We start from the raw sequence: 24,861 nt of genomic DNA on the forward strand, positions 1-24,861 counted from the left end.
TAAAATCATTCGCCCAGTCACCCTGACCCCCTATAAATGCACAATCCCCCTTTGTGTTTGTGTAATTACCGCTGGAAATACACCAATACCCCCCCACTGTGAACTCATTTATTGATTGAGTGTGGGAGGGCGGTGGTTACATATGGACTATTGATTCCAAAAAACTAGAGAAAACGCGGAGCACTTGGGGACCCGATTAAGACAATTAAACACTAAAAACAAAGATGTCCAGAGGTCAGACATTTTAACACCGACTAGACGAGATCCTTTCCTGCTCCAGATGACTCGGCTCCGGTTAGGGGGCTTAATCACGCGGCCTGTGGCCCCCTCACCACGTGACGGCCGGTAACTGCCGCCCGCCGGGGCGCTGCGGCACGAGACGCCACAAAGCCCGGCATTGTGACCCACAGCGCGCGAGTCCTCGGGGTGAACTCGCCGGCCCTTTATATATAAATATACACAGCGGAGACACTCTGCACGGGGGCTCAAGTGAGTCACCGGACCCCCTCGGCGACCAGGGGGTGCCTGAATCCCTCATTAGTCAACCACCAGTCACTGGTGAGGTTTCACCCCCCGCCACGGCTCCAGATAAAAGAGCCCCTTTCTGTCCTGCCCGTGTCTTCGCCGCAAAATGAAACACTTCCGACTCTCGGACGAGTGTTTATCTATGTTTCATACCCTGAGGGCTGTGAGCTGTCCGGGTCAGCACACAGTCACGCCCGCGTCTGTTGTTCTCGGTGGACACGGGACGAAGCGCCGCAGGCCAGCTCCGAGAGCGGCTACTTCAGTGAGCAAGCTGCGCATTGAGCTCAATTATGTGCCTCGGAGCGTCCGATTTACGCATCGACCAGCATCAGTTCTTCTCGAAAGGCGAATGCATCATGGCCCGATTTTAAATATTTTCCTGGGTTTTCTCCCATTAATCACTCAGCTTTACAGATGAGCGATCCATCCTGCAACTGGGTGGACGCACTTGTAGAACTGCTGTCTGAGAACAACAGAGCCGGCGTGCCAACATGAGCCTCGAACTGTGATACTGTCCCTCGCCTATGCTGACGGGATAGTCTTAATAATCAAGAGACACACACCAATTTAAAAAAAATGATTCAGTTGTTACACGTGTAAGGAAGCTCAGAAACTTCGTTAAAAACCCATATAGGCCTAGTGTAGAGATACATAAATATTAATTACAATGCAGTTTTCCTTTAATTTCACAAGTTAAACTTTCGTAGATTAAAAATAGGATAGAGCGACAGTTTGGGCTTAGAAAAATGGAAGAGAAATGTTTTTTTTTAAAAGGGGAGGTTTTTGCACGTCCTGTTAAAATCGCCTCAAACACGGACGAATCTTCTTTCCAAACGCGAAAACGTCGAAACTTTCACGACAGTACGTTGTCAGTACTTGCAGTGTTAAGACACTAAACTCCCTTTATGCTGTCCGTGGGGCTCTTTTCAACTCATCTGATTAATAAGTGATCAATCACCAGAAGAGCAGGACAACTGAGCCCTAACCCCCTGACACGCGTGTTTCAGAACAGACGGCGCTAACTTGAACCCCAAGCGCAGCGCCATAGGGAGCAGACCGCAGCCTTCACCACCTCCACAAGAGTTCTCGTCGCCCGCGGCTAAAGGCTTTTTTTTTTCCTCCTGAAAACGAGAAGAAAAAGACGGGGATTACGCAATTTTTTTTTTTTTGTGAGTGAAAGAACTTTCACTGTCTGTCAGCCCCTGGCCGCGCGCCTCGCCAGGTCTGTTTTCGTGAAATCCGGTGACTCAACGCGCCCACTGAGAGCCGCATCGAAAATATTAACGGGATCCTTCTTTTTAAAAAAAAGAAAAGAAAAAAAAAATGCCGAAGCCCCCTGACCCTTCAAACACGTCCCGGGCCGGGAAAATGGGAGGATCGAGGAATGAGACCCAAAAGAAAAGGGAAAAAAGAAGGGAAAAAACCGAGTGTGTGTGGGAAGGATGGGAGTGGCCTGAACAGTATCAACTTGTATGTTTTAGCTGTTGAGGCGTGCGCCTCAGCCGAGCAGCTCCCGAGTGAAGGCAAAGCCGAAGGTATCTCACTTGAGCTCCAGAAATCAGTCCGGCGAAGAGGGTCTGAGGTAGGAGCACACGTAGCTGACTAAATAATTCAGCTGCAGCAGCCAGCGAGCCGCGGGATAGCTGAGCTCCTCACCCACGACCCGCCGTGGCACCGCCGCTGGGGACATCTGAAGACTTTCCACGGCACCGTGAACTTGTTTTTTTTTTTTTCCCCCGAAAAGCTTCACGGAGAGAAAGCAGGGAGAAGGAGAGAGAGCGAGCGAGCGCCCTGAAATATGATCACCTTATTGTTACCCGTGCTGTGTGTCCTACGAGCGCTGTCCTCCTCGGCACGTAAGTACACGGGCGAGCCTTTCCCTGTCCGGTCACCCGGAGCTTTGCGGGAGAGAGTGACCGGTCCACCTTCTCAGCCCCTCTGCCCATTGGTCACGCTCGTGTAGTCGGGGTGAGGGGTCGCAGACTGGCCAGAATGCAGGGGGATGGTCGCCTCTTGACAAAATACACAGTTCACTCTTGTCGGCTGGAACCGTGCAATTAAACTGTAATAATAACACATTCTGTTTTGCACGCTAAGCGGGGGCTTCGTCGGTTGTAATCGCCGTTTCATCTCAGTCGGGACACGCATGACACGAGCAGTTCTGCGTTAACACGGCGTGAACGCGTCGCGTCTCGCGTCCCGACAGAAACCCCGATGTTTTCTTCGTTGTCGACGCGACGAGGCTCGCGGGGTAGCCTGTGCTGCTTCTAGCTGTGGCTGATCTTCCCGAGCAAAGGTGTTTTTCGCCTTTCCTGTGTTTTCCGGAACTAACACCTTGTGGTGATCACGCACTGTTGTCAGAAATAATTCCGCATCTCGCCAGTGTACCGTTTTGTAATACTTGCAAGTTGCTTTCAGAATTCTGCAGCATGTGGACCAAAATGCACTTGAGCTGAGGAAGACGGAGCTGGTAGAAGCTCAAGAGGCAGACAGAGCTTTAGTGCCGTGAACGCTACGCCTACCGCTTTACTTTATGACCTGCAATTTAACAGCACATTAGCTCAATGACATCATTCTTACCGACTTCAAAAAGAGCACCAGGGTGAAGGCCGGGAGATGACACGTAGATGACAATCAAGGTATTGACATCTCAGGTGATGGGTAGCACACAGGAAGTGTTCAGGAAGAGGCCTTTTTCATCGTCTCCCAGCAGATCACAGAACATTGTACAGAATGTAGTTGTCTGGAGGCGTCTGTCTGTAGCCCAGGAGCGACTGGTGAACCTCCTGCTGCAGCGGTCTCACCTGTGGAGCAGGGGGTCTGGACTCCGGGGGGCTGAGGGTCTGACTCTGGGCAGCAGTGCAGGTGCTGTCTTGTTGGAGTGTCGCTGAGATCACACCTCTGGCCAGGCTGCTCCGATCGTAAAGGTTCTTTTGGGTTGAAAAAAAAAAGGTTTGGGGCTGACATTTTAATCAAAGCGCCCCAAGTGAGAGCAATTGTTTCTTTGACCATGAACGAGTAGGGTTAGGATCTGAGTCCTGAGTCCTCCCCACACCTTGTTTAGTTGATTCTCTGCCATTGTTTTCCTTGCTGGGGGGGGCTAGAGTTGTGAGCTGCTCCACCCTGGCGTCCACAGAGCCCCACAAGCCACGATCCCTTTGTGCTGCAGACAGAGGGGGGCTTACACTGCGGTGGGCCGGAGAGCAAGGTAAACACCGCTGAGCAAACAGGGGGATTATCGGCCTTTCATGGCTCCTGGCGCCCCGCCAGAGTCTCCTGGAGAATCAGAAAGGAGCAGCTATTTCCCACCTTGACAAGGCCTGTGTAATCCCCCGGTTCGCTGCGGACAGCTGCAGAGTTCCCATTCCCTCCGAGACGTGGCGCGGTTTGGGTGATGCGCTGCGGTGCTGCTCACTCGTCCCGAAGCCTGCTGGCTGCAGCTTTGCCCTTTGCATTTATTCAGTGCCCAGAACAGCTCCTTCCCTTTGCCTTTCGAAAAAGGTACCCGGGAATGCAAAAGATTTGCCCTTACAAAACCGAGGAGCGGGGAGCGTAGCCGAGCCAGTGTACCCGCTACGGGGGCTTTGAGCTGCTCCAGGGGGCAGGGCTCTACAGCCGAGCAGAGCACAGCAGCAGCAGGGCCAGGTGCTGCCCTCAAGCCCACCACATACACGCGGAGCACGGGAGGGACTGATATTTGCATTTCCTGGTTTTTAAAGTAGAACTCCACCTCCTGAGATCTGCTTGTAAATCAGGATCAATGAAGTCATTCTGGGGGCCAAGCCCGATGGGGACGGTACTGGGGAAACAGTTTCAGTGCACGTGTCCATGACTCTGCATCCTTAATCGGTGCTGTCAGGCCGCTCTCCTGGGGCTCTTCGTCTTGTGCTTTCTGACATCCTGCCCCAGCTCTCTCAGTGCCGGCGCTGGCTGGTTTAATTATTTGATCGGGGGGGGGGGGAGATGGTAGAGTATCATTTTTAGCTGTCAAAGTGATTTTCTAGGTAGTAATTCCCACCCCTCGCATTCCTCGGAACCTTTTAGCCACCCAGGTGTGCCGAGGGAGACGGGGGAAAGTTGCTCTGGAAGTCGGTCCTGTTGAGGAAAATGATGCAGCCTGTTTCCAGAGAGATTACCGTGGAAGATAGGCTTTCCAGTCCGCAGGGCACGATCCTCGGCCTCCTGTTGCGGTCTGTCTCTCCCCGTCTTCCTTCAGGGGGAACATGGGCTCTCGGAAATCTTCGCAAAGTCTTTAGGGAGACTGCTGAGGGTGGTGGGTGGAAGTGTTGGTCAGAGAACAGGAGGACCCCAGTGGCTCTGGGTGAAGGCAGCCGTTCTGTTGGGGAAGGACTCTGAAGACCGGCACAGGGTGCTCAGCCTGCGGAAAGGCACAGCCACAGCTTCAGAAACAGACGTCCTGCGCCGTTTCAGAATCCTCCACCGGCCTCAGCCCGGCTGTCCATTTCTGCAGCTGAACGCCTCCCGTTTAAATATGATTATACGTTACCCCCTCTAGGCTGGGCGACAGAGTGTGTTTGGATAAGGGAGTATAAGGAAAACGTTTAGAAACTGGGGGGGGATCAGGCGGGAGGTGAGGGCAGACTTTGAGGTGCAGCACAAGTGTTCCGCATTTCAAATCAAGGCATTTAATAATAATAATAATAATAATAATAATAATAATAATAATAATAATAATAATAATAATAATAATAATAATTGCTTACACTTATATAGTGCTTTTCTGGACACTCCACTCAGAGCTCTTTACAGGTAATGGGGATCCCCTCCACCACCACCAGTCTGCAGCCCCACCTGGATGATGCGCCAGTCCACTCCCCACACACCAGCTCTCAGTGGGGAGGAGAGCAGAGTGATGAAGCCAGTTCAGAGAGGGGGATTATTAGGAGGCCATGATGGGTAAAGGCCAGGGGGGAATTTGGCCAGGACGCCGGGGTTACACCCCTACTCTTTCGAGAAACGCCCTGGGATTTTTAATGACCACAGAGAGTCAGGACCTCGGTTTTCATGTCTCATCCGAAGGACGGCGCCTGTTTACAGTACAGTGTCCCCGTCACTATACTGGGGCATTAGGACCCACACAGACCGCAGGGTGAGCGCCCCCTGCTGGCCCCACTAACACCTCTTCCAGCAGCAGCCTTAGTTTTTCCCAGGAGTCTCCCCTCCAGGTACTGACCGGCTGACCGGTGTCTTCCACGCCTCGTCCCCTCTCTCCTCAGAGCTGGCGGCCGTCTCCCCTCAAGACCCCGCGCTGCCGATCGGCGCCACGCTGACCGCCACCTGCTCGGTGAGCCCGGAGCTGGGCCTGGACGTCGGCGCCCTCTACTGGACGCTGAACGGGAGGCGCCTGCCCGGCGACACCTACCGGGTGCTGAGCACCACCGCACTGAGCGTGTCGCTGGCCCAGCTCAACGGCTCCCGCCAGCAGTCCGGCGACAACCTGGTCTGCCACGACAACGAGGGCCACATCCTGGCGGGGTCCTGCATCTACGTCGGCAGTGAGTCAATAATCAATCAATCAATCGAGGTTTATTTATCAATGCACGAACAGAACAGCATACAGTGGTGTTGTCTGCAATGAAATGCTTTATCTGAGAGCTGGTTAAGAGGGATAGAAGAGAAGAAGGAGAGACGTTTATAGGGATGAGGTTACAATAAATTATACACTTGCTATTTACAGTTACACAATACAGTTACAGATTGTGCCAAAGTAACACAAGGATAGGAGGTATTTAGCGCTGTTCATATGTGTCCTGAGAGTGCAAAGTGACAGCAGGGCACCGGTCACGGCCCTGGAGAAACACTATCCTCTTATCTGGGTTGTGTAACTGCCTGCAGTTGTCAAAGCCCCAAAGACGCTGTGGGTGTTGACATGCAATTGCTCCACGCGAGTGTCTGTGGACCTCCTGAAGCCAGAGACCCCGTCCACAATCCAGCTGTGCGTTCGGCCCCCCAGGCATGACCATCTTCATGTGCAAGCCGAAGAAGAGCTCTTTCTGCACGTTAGCGTGCAACTCGGATACTTTAAAACAAATCCAGAGTTGCTCAGGTTCCGTGTTGGATACAGGAACATGGGCCTGTGAAGTTCAGTTCCTCTCAGGTCCGCCTCTGTAAGACAGGCTACCCCTCTCCAGGAGGAAACTCACAGATTCAGAACGGGGACCGGTAGCAGATCGCTCAGCTGATACCTCTGTGTGTTTAAGAGGTCTGACTGGCCTCTGTGCTTCTGGCTCTGGTGAGGTCAGATGGCTGACCCGTCGTGTTCCTGCCCTCGGTGAGCCTGTGTGTTTCGAGCTCCGTACTGAGCCGAAAGGCTCTGGCATGCAGGCAGCAGCGGACATCCCATTTTCCGGACCAAACTCCTCTTTTCAAACGACAGGAGAAGCTGCAGTCACTATCAGCAAGCAGATCATCTTAACAGTCACTGATAAATTGTCAGGATCACACGGACATGTAGTATTTTCATTGTATTTGGCATATTGTATATTGCACTTTTTGGACATTTTATACAACTTGGACACATAGTATTTCTATTCCTATTGAGTTGATTCTTATTTTATTTTATTCAATCTGTATTGTGTTGTTTTATTATGCCATTTTATATGGTAACTTTTAACTCATGTCAGTTTTATTCTATTGGCTCCGGTGAGCTTGGGGAAAAAAAAACAAAACATTTCGTTGCCAGCAATTACTGCTGTACGCTGTATTGATGGGCATTGGAGAAATAAACTTGAACGTGAATTCGAACTCGAGAGTAACGGGAGGAAGAGCCAGGCCGTCCTCCGAGGCCAGGGGGCTGTCCAGGTGGTTCAAACGGTTTCCCGTCCAAAAATGCCAGCCGCCCCGGACCACCATGCGCTGAACTTCGTGTCTCCCCGCCCGTCTCTCTCAGTGCCTCCCGAGAAGCCTGTGAATCTGACCTGCTGGTCCCGGAACACCAAGGACCTGACGTGCCAGTGGGCCCCAGGAGGACTGGGGGAGACCTTCCTCAGGACCAAGTACACCCTCAAGTACAAGCTGAGGTGAGCTCAGTGCTCCTCTACAGCGTGGGCTGGCGGGGCCTATTGTGAAGTACCAAGTGGAGCTTTATTCCATGCTGAAAAGAGGTGGGGGAGAGAGGAAGACCGGCGCTTGATAAAGCAGGGGAGAACAAAAGCCGAGAGTGGAGAGGAGGCGGGAGCAGGAGAGAAAGAGTATCGCCACTCAGGTGGTGTGAAGGCGAGAGAGGCGAAGCGCCCTAGCAAAGACAAAACCAGCAAACGCATAGAGAGGATTAGGAGGCAATGAGTCTGTTGTTGAGCGAAGGGAGAAGGGGTGATCCTGGTTTCAGGATCAGTTTGGTTTCGGCTGTTTTTCTGCAACAGGTGTCCCGAAAGCCCTCCGCGAGGATGCGGATGGAGAGATCAGTATGACCGTGGCCGTTAGAGATGCAGTGGGGAGCTGTGATCTCGGAGAGATCTTTGACCCTCACAGCCCCGGCAGGTTCCCTGAAACGGTCTCCCGGTCCTGTTTATCGTCCAGTAGGCGCGGCCGGCTGCTGCAGGGCTGTGTTTGTTGTTCTGGCGATGCTCCGGTCCCGAGCCCTGGGCCGCCAGTCCCCACAGGTCTCCTCTCTCCTGCAGGTGGTACGGCAGGGAGAAGCAGTGCGAGGACTACAACCTCGGCAAGCCCTACTCCTGCTACATCCCCCGCGACCTGGCCCTCTTCACCCCCTACGAGATCTGGGTGGAGGCGTCCAACCGGCTGGGGGCCGCCAGCTCTGACGTCATCACGCTGGACATCCTGGATGTCGGTAAGCCCCGCCCGGCCCTCCCACCCTCCACCCGGGATTCCCGCCACCCCACCCGGAACATCAAAGCATTCCGACGGCAGCCAGGTCACCAGGGCGGGGTTCGGATGAATACCTCTGCTCTGGAAGACGTTACCCCCGGCATGCCTCTCTCTAACGTCAGCCTTCAATTACCCAGGCACCCCCGCCCCCACCCACCTTTCCCGGATTTCTTCCCAGCTCGGTTCGCCCCCTTTTCCCACTTGTCCCAAAAGAGCATCTCAGATTCCCGGAGAAAAGCCTGAGCATATTCTGCACCAGGAATCCCATGCAGACGCATGCGGAGGGGATTCATATGAAGAAAATTAAAACAAAATCCGGGGCTTAAATATGATGGTGGAGTAGCAGTAATTTTCCAATGATTGCAAAACGTGTTTTTTTTTTCCCCCGAATTACGAATTTTGCTGCGTGCATCCCTGGAATTTCCTGCCTGTGATTAGCACAGAGGGTTACGCTGTTTTCTATCACGATCCTGTCCTTTGACCGAAGTTTTCGGAGAGAGGGAGCAGAAAACGCATGTGCGTTTGGCAGCGTGGGGAGGAAGAGTTTGGTTTTTGTAAAGCCAGCCCCCCCCCCCCCCCCGAAAAACTCCTGTCTGATGAAGGGGTGCAGGTGAGCGCTCGTTTCCGGAGAGGAGCTGGGGAAGGCAGGGAGTGGGAGAGGGGGCAGAGGGTGGGGGATAGGTGGGCGTCACTTGGAATTTGGGTGCCGGGAGAGTGACGCATTTATGAGCTTTAATTTCCTCTCCTCGTGAGAAACAGGCTGGAAAAAAAGGGCAGCTCGTTTTGGAATTCCTCCTTCGTGAGTTGCTGTGCGGTGGACTCAGGTTATGCCAGCAAAAATAGGAAAAATAAAAGAATGACAACCCTCTAAAATAACATGTCCTGGAAATGAGTCCAGAACAGCTGAGCAACAAAGCAGAAAGTTGTTTATTTAAAAGAAACAGTAGGTCAGCCGAGCGCTGGATGTTTCTGTGAGGGAGATGGCGTGTAGCTGTGGCACAGCAGCCTGGGGAAGCTCTCAGATCTCAAGCCCAGCCTGTTCTCCCACGTGCGTCTCCGAGAGCCCAGGCATGTTTGTTTAATGCGAGACAGAAGCCGACGCCGACGTTCCCTTTGAATTAAACATTGCGCTGGGATCGGGAGCAGTTTGGGCAGACGACCCGATTACCTGCAGGAGACAGGCGGAGGGCGAGAGAGCCAACACACTGAATCAAAGTGGAAAAGCCTGGTTAGTCCGTCTTACTGTGGGGCCTCTGAAAGGGAGGCTGTTGCCTTTGTAGCTTGTTAATAGAAAATAAAATCACTTTATTGGCCATCTACAATTTCTTGCATTAGGAATTTGTCTTTTTGCATACTCCAACTGGCTCTCCATGAGACACACAGACAGGGAGAGAAGCTGGGGGTTTAGAGTGCTGGATCAGCCATTTATTCAGCGCCCCTGGAGCAGCTGGGGTGAAGGGCCTTGCTCAGGGGCCCAACGGAGTAGGATTCCTCTGCCGTTTTACAACTGCGTCTGTGTCTGTCTCCTGCAGTGACCACAGACCCCCCCTCGGACGTGCACGTGAGCCGTGTGGGGGAGCTGGAGGACCAGCTGAGCGTGCGCTGGGGCGCCCCTCCTGCTCTCAAGGACTTTCTCTTCCAGGCCAAGTACCAGATCCGCTACCGTCTGGAGGACAGCACGGAGTGGAAGGTACATACGTGCACCGCTACAGCAAGACTACAGCACTGCTACACCACCACTACACCACCGCTACAGCAACACTACACCACTGCTACAGCACCGCTACAGCATGTACAGCAACACTACACCACTGCTACACCACCGCTACACCACCACTACAGCAACACTACACCACCGCTACACCACCACTACACCACCGCTACACCACTGCTACACCATCGCTACAGCACCACTACAGCACCACTACACCACTGCTACACCACCACTACACCACCGCTACAGCACCACTACACCACCACTACAGCAACACTACACCACCACTACAGCAACACTACACCACCACTACACCACCGCTACAGCAACACTACAGCAACACTACACCACCACTACAGCAACACTACACCACTGCTACACCACCGCTACACCACCGCTACAGCAACACTACACCACCGCTACACCACCGCTACAGCAACACTACACCACCGCTACACCACCACTACACCACCGCTACACCACCACTACAGCACCACTACACCACCGCTACTCCACCACTACACCACCACTACACCACCGCTACAGCAACACTACAGCACCACTACACCACTACACCACCACTACACCACCGCTACAGCACCACTACAGCACCACTACACCACCGCTACTCCACCACTACAGCACCACTACACCACCGCTACAGCAAGACTACAGCAAGACTACACCACCGCTACAGCTCCATTATAGCATCACTATAACAACACTACAATACTGCTATGGTCCTATAGTCAACACTATAGGAACACTACAGAAACACTATAGGAATACGATAGCACCACTGTCGCACAAGAGCACACTACAGCAACACAATGGCACAGCTCATTACAGCAAAACTACATCCCTGCAGCAGAGATGGCATCACCTTGCACTATTGAATATTTCATTTGTAGCCACTAGACTTCACTTTCCTCTCCACTGGGTTTGAGATGTTTATCCTTTATCAACACCTATTTAATCTGCCCCTGGGGTCAAACAGGGACATTTGATTTAGCGCTACATGCTGTGCAATAGAAGGACATCAGGATAGCTTCTGAGCACATCATTAACCATAGAAAATTAACTATGGTTCTGACCATTCATGCCAAAATCTGTGCGTGTGTGTAGTGCAGTCTAAAACCAATATCTAAGCTTGTGTTCGTCTCAGAGAGTCAGATGAATTATTTCTTACGCCTGGGATTATAAAACCGGGATAGCTGCTATGTTTGTCTTGACGTGCAAGCCTGTGTGTGCATGCTGATGTGTTTGGCATTGGTAAGGTATTCTAAGCCAGAGTGTGTGTTTAATGCTTGTAAGGAGTTATCTAAGCTCATGGGATTGTGTGTCGTGATAGCGTTGCATGTTAAGCTTTTCTTCTGTTTACTATGTAAGCAGAATTATGCTTTAAGCCATGCAGTCAGTATTATTTCATCATTTGTCATCCGGCCTTATTCAAGGTGACCTATGAGGTTTAAATTGATCTAAGTGCTTAAGTATTTGTGTGTTCCTGCAAGGGAGGGACAGTGGTTAGTACGGCTGCCTCGCAGATCTGGGGCCCTGGGTTCGATTACAGAGCCGGGGCGCTGTCTGCATGGAGTTTGCATGTTCTCTCCACATTGGCAAGGGTTTTCTCCCACAGGCCAAAGAGATACTGGTGGGTTAATTGGCTTCTGGGAAAACTGGCCCTAATGTCAATTGGTGGTGAGTGTGTGTGTTTGTCTGTGCCCTGCGATGGACTGGCATCCTGTCCAGGATGGATCCTGCCTTGTGCCCATTGCTTGCTGGGATAGGCTGTGGCTGCCCCGCGACCCTGAATTGCAGAAGAAGCAGATGGATGGATGCAAGCAAGGAAGGAATGTTATCACAGCACTTCCACGGGGCAGATGTTGAAATGCAGTGCACAGGCCAGCGCGGTGTCCGCGTGCGTATGACAGCTGGTGTCTCCTCAGGTGGTGGACGACGTGGGCAACCAGACCTCCTGCCGCCTGGCAGGGCTCAAGGCGGGCACAGTGTACTTCGTGCAGGTGCGCTGCAACCCCGTGGGCATTTACGGCTCTCGGAAAGCAGGGATCTGGAGCGACTGGAGCAATCCCACCGCTGCCTCCACGCCACAGAGCGGTGAGCACGCGCGCACTCCGCCCAGCCCAGCACCACCCTGGGGGGGGGGCTCTGTGTTTCCTCTGTGGTCAACGAGGCCTTTTTCAAATGGTCAGCTAGTGCAGACTTAGTGCTCTAATCAAGCGGCTGTAGTTATTGTGTCAATTAGATTATTATTATTATTATTGCTTACACTTATATAGCGCTTTTCTGGACACTCCACTCAAAGCGCTTTACAGGTAACGGGGATCCCCTCCACCACCACCAGTGTGCAGCCCCACCTGGATGATGCGACGGCAGCCATAGTGCGCCAGAACGCTCCCCACACACCAGCTCTCAGTGGGGGGGGGAGCAGAGTGATGAAGCCAGTTCAGAGATGGGGATTATTAGGAGGCCATGATGGGTAAAGGCCAGGGGGGAAATTTGGCCAGGACGCCAGGGTTACACCCCTACTCTTTTCAAGAAACACCCTGGGATTTTAAATGACCACAGAGAGTCAGGACCTCAGTTTTATGTCTCATCCTTGCAATTTCCATTCCATTCAATTCCATTCCATTCGTAGTCTTTGGCTACGAAGTAAACCCCAGGTGCTTTAAATGATCTTCAGTGGCTCAGTCAATAACGAGATTCAGAGGTAAATAAGCAGATGAACGAGGAGGATGGATCGAACTCCTTCAGGGGACTGGAAAGGAATTAAGTGCCGAGGCAGGAAGGAGTACAGATCCTGCCGCTGGGGGTCAGGTGTGGCCCCCCCAGGCCACCCCTGGTCCTCCCCAGAAGGGCCCCACCTCCCCTCCGTGCCCCATCTCTGAGTCTGCTGGAGCCTGACGCGCAGCAGAGGGGGGAGAGAGAGGTGGAGGAGAGGGGGGATTCAAACTTCTGATTTGGACCTGGAATGGATCCTGATTCTGTGAGCGCCCAACAGTGCAAATCACTTCCCAGCTGGCTGTTGGGGAAACTGCCCTTCTGAAGGGCAGCGAGACGCGTTCCTCTGTCGAGACAAGTCTGGTTTGCTCTTTTTTTCTGACCAGGGGCTCAAGGAAGCCTGATGGTGGGGTGTGATCTTGGTCACATTGGAACACTGGGCTGAAAAAGTCTTATTAAACACTATGGATTTTTTTCAGTTAATGTAGTTTTCAAAACCCCCGTTTTAGAGCACTTAGGGCATGCTTCCTGATGCAATTTGTAATCATTTATTCTTATACTTAATCTTATACTTATACTTCTTATTTTAAGAATTTACAACAGTTGCAAATTCTTTTTTTTTTTCGGGGCAGTCTTCTAACACGCCCAACAGATTGAGTCATACGCAGCCAATTGATAAGTGGGATGTTTTGGGAACTTTTCTTCGCTTTAGGTGTGCAGTAGCAGTGTGGCATGAAGGAATTTGGCAGTGGGTAAACAGTGCTTTTATTTTCTGGAGTTATTTGAAACTGTCTCAGAGCACACAGGCGCGTCGCTCTTGAATGAAAACAGCAAGTCCCTCTGCTCTCAGTTTTCCATGGGAGAAGAAAGAACAGTCACCCCAACTGCCTCAAGAAACAATCTGATAACCCGATAACGGTCTTGAATCGATTGATGAGAAGAAGTGAACTTTCCCATTCTTCCTTTGTTGAAGCCACAGAGGGGGACAAAATGGCTGTGGGGGAGATCTGATTGAATTTTTCTTAATCTTGAAGGGTGGGGGGGAGGGTTGATAAAAGTTAAACGCAGACAGTCCCTGCCGCCCAAAACTCAGGCGATCACCAGAGGACATGCTTAGGAACTGAGTGGAAACAGATTTCGGAACATAATGGAAGATAGGGGGTACATTTTTGTATTTTGTATACAAAGGGGAAGTGGAGTATGGAATATGGAAAATGTTGTCTAGCCCTGTCGTGTGGGGGCTCAGGGCAATAGTGTGCACTGTCTAGCCAGCTGAGGTTGCAAGTTTGCAGGTCCTATCGGCACCTTTTAAGGCTGCAAAGACTTGCAGGGAGCCTAAAACGGACTAGTGAAGACGAGAGGAGGCCGTTTTCTGCACCGCGCTCGCTGGTCGACAGCAGCGTACTGATCTCACCCAGGCATTTTTCTGAAGAACCCGGGAAATCTTCTCCAGCAATACGGGGGCCCTTTTCCAGGACCCCTCAAGGTCCTTTGCTTTTGTTCTGATCTCTGGTCGAGGGGAACTGCTTTCCCCAAAGGTCTTTGTTTGCGAACGCTGAGTCAGTAACAGCCCAGGCTCTGCGAGCTGGGTGCGGAGCGTCTTTCTCCACTGTGGAGGGATATCGGTGAAACCCGAGAGCTCGGCCGCAGGAGAGCACACGCAATCGGCTCCTTCCTTACTGTAGATGTGGTTGGTGTGATTAGGAAAATACCGAATCTATAATAAATTTGGGCAAGCTGACTATTTCAGATCGCATCAAATCAGTGGAACACACACTGTAGTCCAGACTGTTACCTTATCTTACATACAGGTACCCTGACCTGATTCTGCAGTCAGAATTTGTTTTCCTGCTCAATTCGACACTAAACCGAGCGACTCGAAACTGTTTTTTTAATGTTCTGCGTCCTGTTATAAGAGCAATGAGCTTCCTCTGATTCTGAAGTGCATTGTACTTATTTTATATTATGGACACGTTCAAGGGCCCATCTGGTTTGGGGACAATATAATCAGTCCCGCACCCAGACATCAGAACTGCCAGTTCCAATCCCAAAGGCACAGTGCTGGGCTGCGTTAAGGGGAGATGCCAAAGGCTTCTGGCCAACAGAGAGCCCTCCCAGAGCAGCTCTGGAGCTGCGGATGTGGGTTTAAGGGCCGCTATAGTGCGAGTCTGGAGAGGAGATTCCGATTGCAGCCCGGCTGGACCAGAAGCAATCCAGGCTCACGCACTTTCGCCAGGCCGGGTTCCAGGTGGTTGGGCTTACACAGATGCAAGAAGTGCAGTTCAATGGTTTGATACGTTAAGCATTCATCTGATAAGAAAAGGCCTCTTTGGAGATCAGACAGAGCAGGCAGATGATTGTCACTGCCTCTCTGGTCTGCATTCTTCTCCATTCTCATTCATTCATCTTCCCCCATTACTTTAACTGTCAGTTAGAGAAACACATTTTTTAGAACCGATGTATTTAGAATGAACCTTTTGATCCTTCCACATACGAGCCGCCGGCGTGCCTTACTCAGCTCGCTGTCACGGAAATCTTTTCATGGACACATGCAACACAGCAGGCGGGGCGGCACAGTGGTTGGCGTTGCTGCCTGGCAGGGCTGGGGCCCCGGGTTTGATTCTGGACCTGGAGTGCTGTCTGCGTGGGTTTCCTCCCGCAGCCCAGAGCTGCTGGAGGGTTAATCGGCTTCTGGGAAAATTGTCCCAGTGTGAGTGAGTGTGAGTGTGCGAGTGTGAGTGTGCGTGCGTCCGTCCTGTGATGGGACTGACATCCCCTCCAGGGTGTACCCCACCTTGTGCCTGTTGCTTGCTGAGTTACTGGGATGGTGGGATAGGCTCCCAACCCCCCCCCCCTTCCCCCTTGTGTCCCTGAACTGGAAGAAAACTGTTAGAAAATGGGTGGATGGCAGGGAAGCAGCAGGTGTTTTTCTCTTCTCTCATGCACGGCCATTTATTCACCACACACAAGACCCCCCCCCCCAAAAAAAAACCCTGCAGGCCACGTTCTGGGAGTTCATTTGGTTCCGTTCTCCCCCCCGGCAGAGCGGCTGGCCAGCGGCTCGTGCGACCCGAAGGCGGGGGAGCAGAACTCCACGCTGCGCCGCGAGCTGAAGCAGTTCTTCGGCTGGGTGCGCAAGCACGCCTACGGCTGCACGGGCATGAGCATCAAGCTGTACGACCAGTGGCGCGTGTGGCTGCAGAAATCCCACAAAACTCGCAACCAGGTAGGTAAGGAGCCCATTCCCTTTTCCGTCTCTGGCGTCTCAAACCCCGGCCACGTCCCGAGTTCAAAACGTCCCGTTGCGCCCAGGAATCGTGCGGACAGTCGTTTCTCTCAGAGGAAAAAAAAAAAACAAGAAAAATGTAGGAGGCGCTATCGTTTCCTAAGAGTTTCCCACAGTGGTTTGTGGTACAGCAGCATCCACAAGGGATGGAGGCAGACCTGTCATTATGACTGAGTGTAATTTATGAGCGGAGGCACTGCTGCTGGCTGGCTGGGCCTGTGAGCTGATGCTTGAGAAACTCCCACTGTGGGCGATCGCTCCCTGCAGAATTCGGAGTCGCCCGCGTTTCTGGAAAACAGGACCCGGGGCCTGAACCTGCTGCGGACAGCTTAAGTCAGAGCCTGCGGGAGTCTTCAAGGGACCGGTTTAGTATGCGGAGTCCCTTTTTTTTCCCCTGGTTTCCCGGCCTCGACTGGGAACGTTCCCGTTTCGAATTACACCTTCCTCCCAGCACACATGGGACCCAGCAGGATTTTGGGAACTGTGCTCAGAACGTGGCCGCTAACCCACATCCTCCACTCACCCCCCGATCGTAATCTGCGGCCGCATGGCTCCTGGAAGAATCGGGCATCTGCCAGAGACGCCTGCAGACGCACGCTGGCCTACAGTGCGAGCCATCCGCGGGCGATCAGGCTGCTGGTGTAAATTTACAAGTAAATAAGGCCTTGCTCCAATGAATAAAATTGGATGCCACATGAGTAGCTGGAGGAAAAATTCCTCCCAGACCGTTTGGAGATCATGTATAATGGAATAACCTTTAGTGGCAGTTTTATCCCAACAGCCCTTATGAAATGAAGGAATGTGTTGAATGCATTTCAAAGTTAGAAATGTTACCCCGACGAGCGACACAAAGAACATATTTTCAGGACCATGCACGCCAAACGTGATCAAATTCTGACTCTGAATGAGTTCGTGCTATTCTGTACGGTTGCGTGTGGCAGCTGGGAAAGTTTTAAAAACCAGTGACATTCTCGTCTCCTTGTTCTTTCAGATTCTACAAGGCGATAAATCATAGCGCACCCCGGGGGGGGGGGGGAACAAAATATCTGAAAGAAACTGAAACTGAGCGCTTTGAAAACTCCCCCGTGTCCTGGACTCTGCTGTTTTGTTACACTGAGCTTCTGCTGAGATCCATGTGATATTTTATGAAAACTGTGTTTCAAAACAGGAAGAAAAAACTGCATTGTCCCCAGCTCAGGATTCCTGAAGCACACTGGAATTGCTTTCCACATAAACACAGGTCTCATTTCCACTCTGCCCAACCCCTCCCCCCCGAGGACAGCCTGACTTCAGCTGAGTCGATACGATTGTTTTCCTGTTTTCGGTTTTGGTTAGCCAATCTCTCAGTAGCCGTATGACAGATTGAATATAGCAGGGCTCGAAAGCTAAGTGTTAAATCTAGCATTAGCAAAGTGTTGCTTCTCATTTCAAGTTCCAAGGCATGAAATTCAGTGGCTGTGCAGGAACGAGTTTCTGATATAGCTCTCCCCTCAGCTGCTCTTGAAGACCACAGCATTGCATGATGGGGATGCTTCAGCAACCACATGGGTAGAAGGGAATAAGAGAGGTGGTAAATGAGAGGGGGCTATTTGTCCATCTAGATTTTTGGGATGCAAATAACTAATGGAACGAGGATCTTGCCAGGCTGTTTCCTGAAAGATCCCTGGGAATCAGCTTCAAGAACTCAGCTGTGCAGCATGTGCCAGTCAGCCACCACTCTTTGTGTAAAGGCGGACCTCTGTTTCCACCTGTGTCCTCTGGTCCCTGTTCCACTAGTGTTCAGTGATGGATCGGAAGGTGGGGTGCTCTCTAATTTAAGGGATTACCCATCATTACTCCTTGTCTACACATTTAAACACAGTGGATACAACCACATAGGAACTCCTAAAATCTGTTCTGTCAATCCTCCATCTATACCTTATTTCAGTACCAGTGATGGAAAAAGAGACTTTGAACAGTCTGACTCAGAAAACTAATACAGCAATTTCTTTGTTCATTGTTTACATTTGGGAGTTTATTCAGTATAACACTATTGTGGAGTAAATGATTCACCTATCTCTATATTTAACTACAAAGAGTTGGGTCCTACAGTCCCGGCCTAACTGCACACACGAGAGCAAGCTTCAACCTCCTTGACTGGAACACTCTATGAGCCTGTTTCCTGATTGTCAGGAGACACGATCCTGTCTCCGAGATCTTACAGGCTAAAGTGACTTTAAAGGAGGGAATATCTGAAAGTCCCTTAAACACAGCCTGTGCCTTATCTTATGAGTCACCACTGGTGCTGAACGGGAAGCACTCCTCTGGGTTGACTTTGTCAATGACCTTTTCCGGTCTGAAATACTTGTAACAAGTCACTTGTAGTCTGCTGTTCTCGACTGCAGAGATTCAGTGCCTTATCATCCCGTCTGTGCAAGACATTCCTGTAATAATGTAGCATTGCAGTTACTGTACAAGCTAGCAGCCACACATTCATTTCACTGCTAGAAACTAGGCTGGAATACAGATTTAGGTCACTTTGATCTCACTGTTCTCAGCTCCATTACAAATGACCTCCTATTCTTCAGGTGCAGAAGTTGCACCTATTATCTTCGTTAAGCATGAGCCTTAATGATCACAGGTTCCTGAAGGCCTGGGCTCAAACAGTGCCAGACACAATAAGCAGATACCTCCGCTTGTGGCAAAGGGCTGAACTGAAACTGAGGTTCACGTGCTGTCTCTCCCTCCACGCTTTGCTAATGTCACTGGCTACCATGAAGACAGTGGAGCGCTGGCTCTCTCTCAGCGCCGACACCCTGCATAGCTCCTCAAAATCAGCAATAGGGATCCACTCTGCAATACTAAACCCATTTTCTCATGTACTGTGTGTGTATGAACGTGTGTATGTATGAAGACATTTTTATTGCCTTTATTTTTTTACTGAATTGTATCAGCATATTTAAAAAACTTAAGGTAATGTTTTTTTGTAAGTTATGCGTCAGTAGCCATAATAATTATTCTAATTGTAATAATAAAGTAAGAAATAATAATTAGTACGCCAAGAGTCATTTATAAGAGGTTCACCGCTGATCAGGATCAAACAAAGACATGAAAATATCGCCTTTTAACTATTAACGTAGATTAATAATTATATTTACAACTCAGGGGAAGTTTCCACTTCTTATCAAGAAGAAGAGTTACTGTTGAACTGCTGGAAGTCACACGGGAAATGTCCCGACACTCCGAAAGCAACAGAAGGAAAGAAAGAGAACAAAACCAGACGACTCCCAACTCCGGGCTGTCCGTGTCCTCCTCATTCCGCCTCTTCCGAGTCGTATTTAAAATCCTGCAGGATCTCACTCAGTGCCTCTTTGTTCTTGATCAGCCTGGTCAGGGAGAGAACGACAGAGCGTCAGTGCGGTCAGTCCCCCCCCCGAGTGCACATGTCCGCGCTGCACTGCATCTGCAAGCGTCTGCATCGGGCCCTGTACAAAAGCCCGGGGCCGGCTAACCCTCAATAACTGATGTGTTCTGTTTACTCTTATCACTTTTAACACAACGGGGTTGTGCAATTTATCTGCACACATCCAACAAAGGTTTTTTTTTTTAACTTCCTGTACATGATACGTGTTGAATCTGGATCTTTTGCGACGTGTGGCACTTTCTAAAGGCCGTGCTGCTTGGCGTGACTGACACTCCAGCAAGCCAGCTGCTGGCTCTCATCAGTCAACGGGGACCACTAACCCTGACGCACACTGATCCAACCCGGCACCAGGAAGAAGTGCTGGAAATGTGCCGGGGCTGGGATGTCCCAGGACACCGCCAAACTGGTGATCCTCTGCACCCCACCCCAGATGCTCCTCACCCCTGGGCCGAGAAAATCTCGGGGTCCCAAGGGCCTGAATTGCTCATGCGCGCTCAATATCTTGGGACGGGGGTCCCCGGCGCCTCCGCTAGTGCTCACAGCAGTGCAGACCTCCCAGGTCTCCAAGTCCAGCTGTGGCCTGGCTGGGCTTGCCTGGCCCATCTCTGGAGACGTCTGCACTTTAATAATCCCACTGGATCACAGCTCTTGAGGACCAAGATTGGACTTGAGCCTTATTATTGGTCCGAATTGGTCCACAGTTTTCCAAGTCTGAAGCGACCCAGGACCCAAGATTTCCAGTAAAAGGTGCCTCCCAGGAGCCTGCTTTTCCAATCATAGCGCTTTCCGCTGCGGTTGTACTGTGCGCAGCCCCTGGGTTCATTACTCTGTAGGGGCACATCACATGGCGCTGAACAGGGGTCACCACAGAGTCCATACTTATGCCTGAGCTCCTGTACTGTCTCCTGGCAGTTTTCGTCCTCAGGGTGGTCTTGGGCATTTTGTTTCGCCAGTTGAAGCTGAGCAGTCTGCAAAAGAGATATCCCCCCCCCAATCCCCCCAAAAAATTCAATAAAGCCAAATGCATCAGCAAACACGTGGAATCTCAAAACGTGAACAGTGTGCTTGTGTGGCACTCACGACTGTCTGTCTGCAGTGCAGCTGTTGCATTACAGCTCTTCCAAGTTTATTTAAGAACTTCAGCCTCCCAGAACTAGATACTTTGTGCTGATTAACCACAGACAGAAATATTCACTACGTGCAACCCCCTTCTAAATTTAGCTTTTCTTTGCCATTTTAAATTCAGCTCAGCTCCCCCTCAGTGTGATTCTAAACAATCAGTAAACCAATACATTTTCATGTATCTCGAGGGCATCTCTTTCATTCTGAAAATCTAGAGTTTACAAGCTCACTGATAAATTATTCATTTTCCCTAACAGGCATATGAAGTTACTAGGTTCAGATCAAACAAACTAGTGTAATCAAGGAAAAACAAAACAAAACATAACAGACAACAAAAAAATAAACTTAGGTGGCCTTTGTGAATGTTTCTGCTACCCACCTTTGTTTTTCTTTGCTTTGTGTGTACAACCCACTGTCTGGTTTTCATTGTGCAAAAATGCTCTACGGAATTTACTTCCAGTGCTGTTCTGTAGTAAACACCTGCCCCCTTGTGGCCGAAAGATGACACAGCAACAACACAAAAAAAAACAATCGACTGTAGGTGAGGTTTAATAATAATAATAATAATTGCTTACACTTATATAGCGCTTTTCTGGACACTCCAATCAAAGCGCTTTACAGGTAATGGGGACTCCCCTCCACCACCACCAATGTGCAGCCCCACCTGGATGATGCGACGGCAGCCATAGTGCGCCAGAACGCTCACCACACACCAGCTCTCAGTGGGGAGGAGAGCAGAGTAATGAAGCCAATTCATAGAGGGCGATTGTTAGGAGGCCATGATTGGTAAAGGCCAATGGGAAATTTGGCCAGGACGCCGGGGTTACACCCCTACTCTTTTCGAGAAGCACCCTGGGATTTTTAATGACCACAGAGAGTCAGGACCTCGGTTTTACGTCTCATCCGAAGGACGGCGCCTGTTTACAGTATAGTGTCCCCGTCACTACACTGGGGCATTAGGACCCACATGAGCCGCAGGGTGAGCGCCCCCTGCTGGCCCCACTAACACCTCTTCCAGCAGCCTTAGTTTTTCCCAGGAGTCTCCCATCCAGGTACTGACCAGGCTCACACCTGCTGGGCTCCAGTGGGCTGCCAGTTGTGAATTGCAGGGTGATATGGCTGCTGGTTAAAAGAAACCAGGGGAACTGACAATTTGGTACTGGAAGTAAAAAAAGAAATAAGACTCAGATCAACCCTAAGTTTGTCTCCTTCTGTCATGCTTTCACCCATGTGGGTTACAAACCTGGACTGGGCATCACAGGTGATGGATACATACAGAAACCAGCCCTGATCAAAAACATCACTCCCCATTTTTCCCGCCATACCTGCACATGTGTGGTATACACATATGACGCAAGTGCATGGCCCCACTAGAGCACGTGACCATGCTCAGGTGTTTGTGTCTGCTCTGATATGTGCTTTGTGTTCTGTTACACAAAGCAAATATCGTGTGTACCTGGGCCACTCGTTTCCAAGCGGTAGGGCTGTGAAACGGCGCGACAAAATAAAAATAAAAAACAAACACAGGAGCTGGTCTGGCCTGGTTTACCACCAAAACCTCTGTCTCGCTCCCCTTTCCTAGCCTTTCACTTTATGAGATTCAACCTTTTTTGGGGGGGAAACCACTGAGCCCCAACACACAACGTAGATGTGATCAAGGAAACAAAATGAGAGGGATGCTGGGAAGCTGGTCATGAGCACCCCCAAAAATGAACACCTCAAACCCACCAGCTCCAGCTTCTGCTTCTCCTTGGCCTGCAGCTTCTCGATGTGCTCCGACAGGTCCGGCCGGTCGAATTCCTGGTGCAGCCGCTCCTTGATCCCCAGGATCTCCTGGGAAATCCCGCGGAAGGCCTGGGTGATCTCGTGCACCAGCTGCTTGTAGTGCTGGAAGTCATAGTGTGGCCCCGTCCTCAGGTACGCCTCGTGGCCCCTGGCACAGAGGGGAAACAAAGCACTGAGGCGAAAGCCGGAGAAGCATGACGAGAGAGCCGACATCACACGCAGCCGGCTGTCTAAAACAGACGCCATGCTGGGAAGTGACAGAAGGACCTGTATAATCAAGAGAACCCCCACCCACCCCCCCAAAAAAAAACTGCAAAACCATCACTAAAATCAACTCACTCCTCGAAGAGCCTGTAGGCTTCCACGCGCTCGGCCTGCAGGCCGTGAAACCGCTGCAGAAGGGCTCGACAGTCCGGGGGAGCCTGCAATCAGAGCAGAGGCACAGGAAACAGTCCTGAAACGCCGGTTCGGAGGGCTCGCGCTGGGCTAAAGGAAAAGGGGCATGTCGTTCGAACACAAAAAGAAAAAGTACTGGATCCGTCCTCCTGAGCATACGTGTCGAAGTTAAACTTTCTAACCACTCCCACTGGCCTCCGCAAAGCGCAGGTCTACTTTTGCTTACGTACGGCCCTTCATTATCAGACAGCCTCATAGGCATCGAGGCAACTTTCTTCCCACAAGCTGTCAGATTACTAACCTGCCCCTACCACTGACTCACACAGATGTGTCCCCCCCACACTGCTTGTCTGACTTTTTAAAAGATAGATACTTTATTGATCCCGTGGGGGAAATTGCAGTGCAACGGCAGCTTAACACAGACAACACAGCTTCAGTAACGAATGATACAATAATAATAATACAATACGTACAATACAATCAGTTCAGTGAGAAGTGCACTAAGAAGAGTTACTCACAGTCTGGAACACACAAAGAACAGAATAAACCAGAACAGCACACAAAAAAGTCGTATTGCACAATATGACTATAAATATAAATGTATTGCACAGGTCCCTGGTGTATATTGCACAAAAACGGTTCTAAACAGGAAAAGAAAAGAACAGATGTACAGTATCAGTTTACTGTTCAGTCCAGAAACAGGTCAACGTCAATGTTGCCTGTGCCCAGACGCAAGGTGGATGCGTTGTACAGTCTGATGGCAGAAGGCAGGAATTACCTCCTATAGCGCTCCCTGTCGCACCGTGGATGAATCAGTCTATTGCTGAACGTGCTCTTCATTTCTACAAGCGTGTCCTAAAGATGTATGTTATCTACCTTGTTGTTGCTGCTGCTGTTCTGTGTTTATGTTTTTGGTGATCCCTTCAATGTCTGTGTATGGGAGCACACACACCAATAAGCACTTAATTGCACTTGTCCATATGACAATTAAACTGAACTGCACTTAGATTCTATCCTAGGAATATAGAGTACAAACTGGAAACAGACCGATAATGGGATGGCAGTGCACTGCAGAAAACACACAAGCACAAACAGCTAACTTAGGGACAGCAGTTAACCCATCAGCATGTCATTGAACAGGGGACAGGAACCCAGTTCACTTATATATGAGCCGCAACGGATAGTACCTCCTCTACGGTCAACAAATCACAAGCAAGGAGCAGAATCTGGTTTCTGTCTTACAACAAGAGGAAGGAGGTTTGATATCGTACTAACTAGTGGCGTCGCCCTTTCCTGTTGTACTGGAAAAGTTCATGTTGGAAAGCATCTGTTAAAACGCTGTCTCCTTAACGTATAGGATAAAGAAAGAAAAATTGATTACTACGTCAATACATGCAGAGAACTATATTACACCATGTTTCCGTTAAGAAGAATATTATTGTAAACTTACCATAGCAATTTAGCCGAGTGCAGCCTGGTGTCTATTACGCACTTTTTAATATCATCGAATTATTAAACAAGTGAACTACAAAACACATGACAGAGCAACGTAACAGAATTTCAGAACAGTCTATCGACCCATTCGTTCCGAAACCGAAACCAGACCTCACACGGGAAACACTTTCATGGCGAGACGACATGAAAAATCCGAGGTAAAAAACTTCCGGTTAGTGTCCGCCATAAAATGGTATCCGATGCTCTCCCCAATCCGCTCTTGAAAGTTTATTTTTTGTAGATATTTTTCAGTAGTCGAATTTATATAACGTACTCTCTATTGGCATAGACGAAAACACCGTACTGTATTTTTTTCATTTCGGAAAAGTACATTTCCCACTTGTATCCAGATGCTGAAACTGGCTTGACTCAGGGTTAGCTGGAGCAAAGACCCGGAGTGGAGTTCAGTGAAACGGAATGGAGAGCCAAGGTACTGATCATCCCAAAGGTATTGTATATGTCCTGTTTTTCAGAATATAAAAATCGACAAAACCATTTGATTATTTCATGTAGTTTGCCGCCACGCAAATTAAGTTAAATGTATTTAAT

The 24,861-nt window shown here is 50.3% G+C and overlaps 2 protein-coding genes across 4 annotated transcripts; one reads left to right on the forward strand and one right to left on the reverse strand.

Annotated features, from left to right (window-relative positions):
• The first annotated feature begins 1,509 nt into the window (after positions 1 to 1,509).
• Positions 1,510 to 19,141, forward strand: crlf1b (cytokine receptor-like factor 1b). Of its 2 annotated transcripts, XM_088621941.1 has the most exons (9): positions 1,510 to 2,107; positions 2,270 to 2,381; positions 5,763 to 6,041; positions 7,436 to 7,565; positions 8,166 to 8,335; positions 9,906 to 10,063; positions 12,034 to 12,202; positions 15,871 to 16,052; positions 17,104 to 19,141. In XM_088621941.1, the coding sequence occupies exons 2-9, from the start codon at positions 2,324 to 2,326 to the stop codon at positions 17,125 to 17,127; spliced, it is 1,170 nt and encodes a 389-aa protein (XP_088478067.1). In that variant the 5' UTR covers positions 1,510 to 2,107; positions 2,270 to 2,323; the 3' UTR covers positions 17,128 to 19,141. The 2 variants fall into 2 exon arrangements, with proteins under 2 accessions (XP_088478067.1, XP_088478068.1); XM_088621942.1 differs by having other exon boundaries at positions 1,510 to 2,381; positions 15,871 to 16,056.
• rex1bd (required for excision 1-B domain containing) lies at positions 19,142 to 24,485 on the reverse strand. 2 transcript variants are annotated; one of them, XM_088621960.1, is made up of 5 exons: positions 24,269 to 24,478; positions 22,762 to 22,844; positions 22,366 to 22,570; positions 20,395 to 20,483; positions 19,142 to 19,477 (listed from the first exon to the last, which is right to left on the reverse strand). In XM_088621960.1, exons 1-5 carry the CDS (start codon positions 24,269 to 24,271, stop codon positions 19,405 to 19,407), a joined length of 453 nt encoding a protein of 150 aa, XP_088478086.1. In that variant the 5' UTR covers positions 24,272 to 24,478; the 3' UTR covers positions 19,142 to 19,404. The 2 variants fall into 2 exon arrangements, with proteins under 2 accessions (XP_088478086.1, XP_088478087.1); XM_088621961.1 differs by lacking the exon at positions 20,395 to 20,483 and having other exon boundaries at positions 24,269 to 24,485.
• Positions 24,486 to 24,861: the final 376 nt, after the last annotated feature.

The sequence above is a fragment of the Lepisosteus platostomus genome, chromosome 27, assembly GCF_059453375.1.
Source record: "Lepisosteus platostomus isolate fLepPlt1 chromosome 27, fLepPlt1.hap1, whole genome shotgun sequence".
Taxonomy (NCBI): domain Eukaryota; kingdom Metazoa; phylum Chordata; class Actinopteri; order Semionotiformes; family Lepisosteidae; genus Lepisosteus; species Lepisosteus platostomus.